The sequence below is a fragment of the Solanum pennellii genome, chromosome 1 (genome assembly GCF_001406875.1).
Source record: "Solanum pennellii chromosome 1, SPENNV200".
Classification (NCBI taxonomy): Eukaryota; Viridiplantae; Streptophyta; class Magnoliopsida; order Solanales; family Solanaceae; genus Solanum; species Solanum pennellii.
This window is the reverse complement of record NC_028637.1, coordinates 100,985,859-100,993,193: the sequence shown is the minus strand read 5'-3', so window position 1 is coordinate 100,993,193 and position 7,335 is coordinate 100,985,859. Positions and strand designations below refer to the sequence as shown.

Genomic DNA, 7,335 nt, shown 5'->3' with positions numbered 1-7,335 from the left:
AGGTTATTCTTTGTTAAACGGAAAAAGTAGTGTATTAACTATCACCACAAAATAACAGCCTTAAGCAACACCGATAATCATTAAAATTAACTATCACCATTATTAATCGTTCGATGATTTTGAATTTCTTTTATTGATACGATATTATTACATATTGTAGATTATTTATTTTAAAATAAAAATAAAAATGACGTTTATATATATGTTTTATGAAAAAAACAACATATAATCCAACCCCGCATACCTCATTGAATCCTTCAAACCCCAATGCTTTGTTCCTCTTTCCTTTCTTTTCCTTCCCCCACTAATTACTAGTAACATAGAAGAGTCTGGTCTGGTCTTTATCACCTTTTTAAATTTTAAAACTAAAAATATAATTAAAGTAGCTGTCTAGCTAGGGCCTTTTTCCAGGTGTCGATCTATATATATATATATCGCTCAGATTACAAGTATAGATTTTTAATCACAAGTTATTGTTCACATACTGTTTTGATGATGGATGAATTGAGCAAACTTCATTCTGCTATTGTTTGTTCACACAGTAGACGACAACAAGAGGTTGAGGTTGAGGCTGAGGCCGGGCCGACAATTGTTAATAACACTACTACTAGTTTTGCTGCTGTTCATCATCACTATTGTCAATTAGAAGCAGCTGTTGCTGCTGATCATAATCATCATCAAAATAATAGTAAATCCACCACCAATATGTCAGATCTTATTAAAGCTCAGATTGCAAATCATCCTCTTTATCCTAACTTACTTTCTGCTTACCTTCAATGTCGTAAGGTAAATTCACTTTTTCATGTTTAATATCCATTCATTTTTTGTTTTTTTCTATATATTCAATTTGGGTAAATTTAAATGAAGGTTGGAGCACCGCAAGAAATGACATCAATTCTCGATGAAATTAGCAAAGAGAACACCTTGATATCCAGCTCACGTCACACTAGTGAAATTGGAGCTGATCCAGAACTTGATGAGTTTATGGTAATAACCAAAAAAAAAAACTAAACCCACACATATATCATGATTTTTTCTAAAAGAGGGTTTTTGTGTTGAAGGAATCATATTGTGCGGTACTCGTGAAATACAAAGAGGAGTTTTCAAAACCGTTTGATGAAGCTACAAGTTTCTTGCATAACATAGAGTCACAGCTCAGTTCCCTATGCAAAGATAATTTAATCACTTCCACAAGTTTCAACAATTATATATCTGGTAACTCTTTAATTAATTAACTAGTGTTTTGTGCGTGTGTGTTTCAATTTTTGATTCTGGAACCCCCCTATACTTTTGCTGGCCTTTTCTGTTCTGTGTTAGGGTTAGCAGATCGATGTTAGTAGTAGCAGTAGTAGTAGTAGTAGGCATGTTGGTGAAGCTTTGGAAATTGAGGCTTTTCAGAAGCTGCATCCATGGAACTACTGTTACTGTCAGACTTACTATAGTAATTTCTTTATTTATTATCTTTCCAAAGCTTCAACAACATCTATACTTTTGCTTTATTTACTTGCTTTAGACTGTGTACTTTCCTTTCATATGCAAAGCTAGCGTTTGTCGTTAGATTTCTAGACAGTTCTATTTGATCATGAAGTCTGATAAGATATTTTCAAGTTTTTTCTATAGTTTTTGGGACTTATGTCATAGCATGACTTCATCAATTTCAATATCTATGTCTGAGTAAACAAAGAATGTGTATAGATGAGAAAATGTGAAAATTAATTAGAGAAACAAATTGTTGGGAACTAGAGGTAGGTCATGTAATTGAAGTTTATGGATTTTTATAATACTTTTCGAGTTAATATATACTTCTAACAATTATTGGGTGCAATCAGATATAAGTGAATTTCTTATTATGAATACGAAATTCAAATTAAAGTTATATGGGTTCCGTGAACCATATAATGTATAATGGCTACGCTTTATATATATGAGAATAATTAAGTATAGAAAAATGTGATTTCTCTCTAGCAATCGATGATATGGTTACACATATACAAATGAATTTTCCCCTAATTAAAGTTAGGGGCTTTTCTTCTTCTTCTTTTTGTCTTTCGGAAATTGCCTTAAACAGTAATGCTAAAAAACCTACTTGCTTGTTTGGTTCGAGTTTTCCATCAAAGAAGGTAACTTTGATTTAATGAAACCCACATAAATGGTTTACATATGATAAAAACCCCCACTTGAAAAATGTGGTTTTGGTCATGGAACTTGAAAGTTATAGATGATTAGTGTTGTTCGTTGGTGATGATATTGAAAATATATCCGTTATGATCAGGCTTAAAATGTATAGATGCGTTGCGCATCCATATAGTAGATGCTGTACTAGTTTCAAAAACTGTGAAGCGTTAATCAATTTATTTCGATGTTACTGTGCTGATAAGCACACCTGCGCATGAACATGTAATATACTTGCTAGCTTAAATATGGATTGTGTTTATAATTAGGTATGTGTCTCTAATTTATTTGTTTGTTAGATACAGGAAGAACCAAGGCTTTTAGACATGGGCTAGGGCCTTGAAATTGTTAAATTAAATTTCTAAGTCTGTTTCTTCTATAATGTATAGTCATGTCATTTTTCAGACCTTTTCTGTGCCTTTTTTTGTGTCATGTCACAAATTTTGTCCTTACTCCCTTACATAGTCATGTAATTATGCTTACAAATTTCAAATATCTTTGGGAACTAGTGGTATTTCCAGGTGAAGGCCAATGCAATTTGCATTAATTTTTCTTAGGAGAGGATAACTTTGGGAGAGTGTCATGAATGGATATTTCCTACAAGATCTCAACTTTTTCTTGACTATGCTACCAGACTTTGAATTAATTAATGGTTACACCAAGAGACATCGGAATACTAAGAGCCAACCGAGGTTTACTACTTAAATATATAAGATCATCATGCATATGTAGTTCGATGAGAATAAACTTCCAACTTATTGCAAACTTATTCTGTTTGTAAACTTTCAAAATCTCTACTTCGTACAAGTTATGATATTACATGCCCCTTTTCATGGTTCAAGAATTCATCAAACTTGATGTTTAATGTAAACTAGGATAGGATGTCTTCTTTATCATTGCTTGGGGCTCGGGCCTATATATCTGAGCTAGTATTCCGCACTTCGTTTACCATCTCATGAAAAGGGTACTACTTGATATTTTCTTTGTCTAAATTATTAATCGGTGGGATCAGGTAACTACAAAGCCGGAACTTTAGTTATTAGAACTGTGTGCAGTTTTAAAATGAAATCCATTTGAAATTGGATGATTTTTTTTACAGAATTTCTTGTGAATTGTGATGATGTAAAGCTAAAGCAAGCATCTTTGAATTGTGCAAGTATTAGATTCTGTTGCTTCTTTATGGTTTCTTCTGTCCAGATAGCGGAAAGTTTGAATGTATATTTTTTGCACTAGCTAGATCCTTGTACGATATCTTAATCAGGGTTATGCAGTTGTCAAAGGTTTCATAATTACTTGAGATATGATGTTAAAAAAAGGCTCAAATCATTGTCACTTGATTGATTTAGTCATTTAGTGCAACCATTGAAATCAAATTTGTTTATATTAATTCTCATATCACTAATTGGTCGAAAGATTTTATGTCTTATACTATTGCTCGGGGATTTAAATTATTCCATTGTTTGTTTTGAAACATATCATACGAAGAGTCTTTGATGATGAATGCAAGATGTGCTTGTGCTAGGTGATGTAAGCATACGAGCCCTTTTTGATTTATTTTAGATGTCCATAACAGATGAAGCAGGTGGTACCTCAGACGAGGATGTAGGCTGTGAGGAGATGGAAGCAGCAGATAGTCAAGAATCTCCTGCTAACTGTGAAGGCGATAATGAGCTAAAAGAAATGCTGATGCGCAAATATAGTGGCTATCTTAGCAGTTTGAGAAAGGAATTTCTGAAGAAGAGGAAGAAAGGCAAATTACCTAAGGAAGCAAGAATCGTATTGCTGGACTGGTGGAAGAATCACTATCGATGGCCTTATCCCACGGTAATTTCTAGTAATTCTCTTCTCGGAGCCATTCGTTTAAGAATGTCTCTAAACTATGCTTACCTAGATTGCTCGTAGAACTCTAATAAGGAGATCTGGCTGAACTAACTCCTATTTTAACTGGTCTTTAAAGTTCAAACATATGCACTATATATATAGGACAGTGTATCTACTGGCATTGCCAGTTACTTTTACGCGTTAATATGATTATAGATCTAACTTACATACACGGACATTGCAAAAAAAGTTTAAACAATCAATGTATTTAACATGTTGCAGCAGGTTACTCCGCTCTATAGTTATCTGAGCTTCAACATTGTCTGTGTAAAGAGGACAAACTCAATTTGTTATTGCCCCCAATCTTCACATTTGCTATTCTAATTTCTTTATTAACAACGCGCGTGTGCAATTCAGGGTCACGAGTTTATAGTATTGACATGATTCATGTAACATGTATATGAATGACAACAAATGCAGGAAGAAGAGAAAAATAGGTTATCGGAGATGACAGGGCTAGACCAGAAGCAGATAAACAACTGGTTCATAAACCAAAGGAAGCGACACTGGCGCCCATCGGAAGACATGAAATTTGCTCTAATGGAAGGTGTAAGTGCTGGATCGATGTATTTTGATGGATCTGGAGGTACTGGAAATATTGGCTCTTGAAAATGACAAAACAAAAAAAAAAATGGAACCTCCTGCTAGCTAACACTTAGTGTATAGTGTGACAGAAAGTATGTGTTTTGAAGTTCATAAATCAACAATTGGTAATCATATACTCTCGTCTCTCTTCCTATTTTTAGAGCTAACAAACGAGTTTGAAATTTATTTTGGTTTATAGAATCACACTAGTTTATTTTTATGTGATCATTCAAGAGATATTATTACCTATAAATAAGTCATTTTATTAGAGTAGAAGAAACATAATCCTAGTATTCATTTCATTGTTGTGACTTTTTCTTGTTTGGATCGGTCGATTCTAGTCTATAAATTAAGAAACATGATCATGCTCCATCCACTTGCTTTTGATCTTACTTTTATAAATTTTAAACTTTAATTTGTGTTCACACAATTTTTTCGACAAACAATATTATAATATTCTTATATTCTACCCCCTTTATTCGCTATTTTTCAAGCCAATTTATGCATTTTCAACTCTCACGTATATCACTTCAAACATAAAATATTTAAATTGTTTTATTTTATTGGAAAAAAATGTCTTTCATAAGCATTTTTGAACTTTATCTGTTAGTGAATAATGACGATATTCCGCCATTTTTTGGATGGGTACCACGAATGGCATAAAGATAGAGTAACGAAAAATTGTCCAATTACACAATTTATTCAACCTTTGAATTAATCCACTCTATATTTTGAAATAATTATATATTATTTTATTAATAAATAATTTAGTAACAGATTTCAAGTCAGTACATATATGATGTATCTATGATGCATATTGCATACATAGGAAGAGCCGAGCTAGAGAATTAGCATGCATATATCATTTGTTACTAGATATATGTATCTGTGATATCAGATAAAATGAGAAAGAGAAAGATATTTGGGCAGAAAATTGTATAAAACGAATTGTATGATTATAAATGTATAGAACGATTATATACAATTTGAATTTGTATAAAATAAGAAAGAGAAAGACAAAAGAGACTTGGACAGGGAATATACAATTGAATCGAATTGTATAAAACGAGAAAGAGAGAAACTATATACAATTTGAATTTGTATAAAACGAGAAAGAGAGAAAGGCAAAAGAAACTGCGCAGGGGAGTATTTTTATTGTATAATTATAAGTGTATAGGACGAAAATATATGTACTTGCATGTGTATATACAATTTTCTCACGCTTTATACAAACAAAAACACAATTTATACATTTCGCTTCTGTTTGTATAAGTAAGAAAGGCGAGTTGCGAGCGAGATCTGGAAGAGGGGAGAAAGGCGAACAAAAGTATATGTATTTATATAATTTTCTCTGCTTTATACAAATAGAAACATTTTTTATACACTTGTGTTTGTATAAAAAGTGAGAAAGCGAGCGAGAGATTGGAGTGAGAATGGGATAGTGGCGAGCGAGATTTTTGAGAGAGAGGCGACTGGCAAATTTTAACAAACATTTGCTATGGAACACAATTAAATCAAACCCTAGCTACTCCATTTATTTTAGATTATTAATTTGCTATTATATACAATTATCCCTTTAAAATAAGCCAACTATTAATTGAGAGAAAAATGTTAGATTTCACGTAGTTATGGGTGAATTGCCCGTTTGCTCTATTTTATACTAGTGAAATTGACTGCATTTCGTACAACTATAAGAAATATTTTTAAGAAGATATATATATATATATATATATATATATATAGACAATCTTGATATTTCTCTTCATATTCAATATGATAGATTGTCTCATCTTTTTCTAAACATATAAAATAAAATTGTATTTTTTTATAAGTGCAAAGTGTTCATATTTATTTGGTAGAATAAACATTTATCATTGTGAAGTAAATTGAACAAAAGATCATATTTTAAAATAACAATATATTATATTACGTTAAAAATATTTTTATGCTTTCATTTCCTCTATCTTTTATAACAGTACCGATTCTCTAAAACAATTCTAATTTCCCAAAAGAAAAAAGAAATTGAAGTTCTTTATTCTATGGTATTATGACATTTTGTCTACTATAATTTTTTAGCATTAATTAAATATTTATAAATATTATATAAATGAGACATACAAAAGTTAGGAATAATATTTAAGAGTAGAAGTTACAAGAAAGATAGGTGGAAAAAAAAGGAGTAATTTTTCTAGATAGTCACTCATGTTTGAGAAATTATTTAGGAATGTTTATTTTAGGACTACAATATCACCTAACTTTGCCTATTTTCCTCAAATTATACTTGACATAAAAAAATACATTATCTATCTTCTATTAGGATGTCATGTCACATTATTTATTTATTTATTATTAAAAAAATATAATTTAAACCTATTTAAACGTTATGTTGCAATATGTCTTCTTTTTAAAATATTGTTTTCTATTTATGTTTTGCGGAAATGTTTTGTTTCTTTAGATATATAAAGATAAACTTTAAAAATGAATGAAAAAAAAGTATCATCTTTCTGCAACTAACATTGTTTTAACTATTTTCTAAAATAAGTTTTTTTAAATTTTTTTAATGATAATTATTATCTTTTACTATAAGTTTAAAATTAATTTTTTAAATAATAGTTATAGTTTTTTTTGGGTGCACTTTTTCTTCTCCTATTTAGATAGATATTTCTATATTTCGTTTTGTTAGAGCATTTCCTAAAA

The 7,335-nt window shown here is 30.8% G+C and overlaps 1 protein-coding gene across 1 annotated transcript; it reads left to right on the top strand.

Annotated features, from left to right (window-relative positions):
* Positions 1 to 258: 258 nt before the first annotated feature.
* LOC107028130 (homeobox protein knotted-1-like 1) lies at positions 259 to 4,918 on the top strand. The gene is made up of 5 exons (XM_015229186.2): positions 259 to 786; positions 868 to 987; positions 1,062 to 1,215; positions 3,746 to 3,996; positions 4,474 to 4,918. The coding sequence occupies exons 1-5, from the start codon at positions 493 to 495 to the stop codon at positions 4,660 to 4,662; spliced, it is 1,008 nt and encodes a 335-aa protein (XP_015084672.1). The 5' UTR covers positions 259 to 492; the 3' UTR covers positions 4,663 to 4,918.
* The last annotated feature ends 2,417 nt before the right edge of the window (positions 4,919 to 7,335 follow it).

Bases quoted from the DNA above. Each gene is read 5' to 3' on its own strand.
- LOC107028130 (XM_015229186.2), top strand. From the start codon at position 493: ATGATGGATGAATTGAGCAAACTTCATTCTGCTATTGTTTGTTCACAC. The intron at 988-1,061 runs GTAATAACCAAA...TTTGTGTTGAAG, and splicing joins CAGAACTTGATGAGTTTATG to GAATCATATTGTGCGGTACT. The intron at 1,216-3,745 runs GTAACTCTTTAA...TGTCCATAACAG, and splicing joins TTTCAACAATTATATATCTG to ATGAAGCAGGTGGTACCTCA.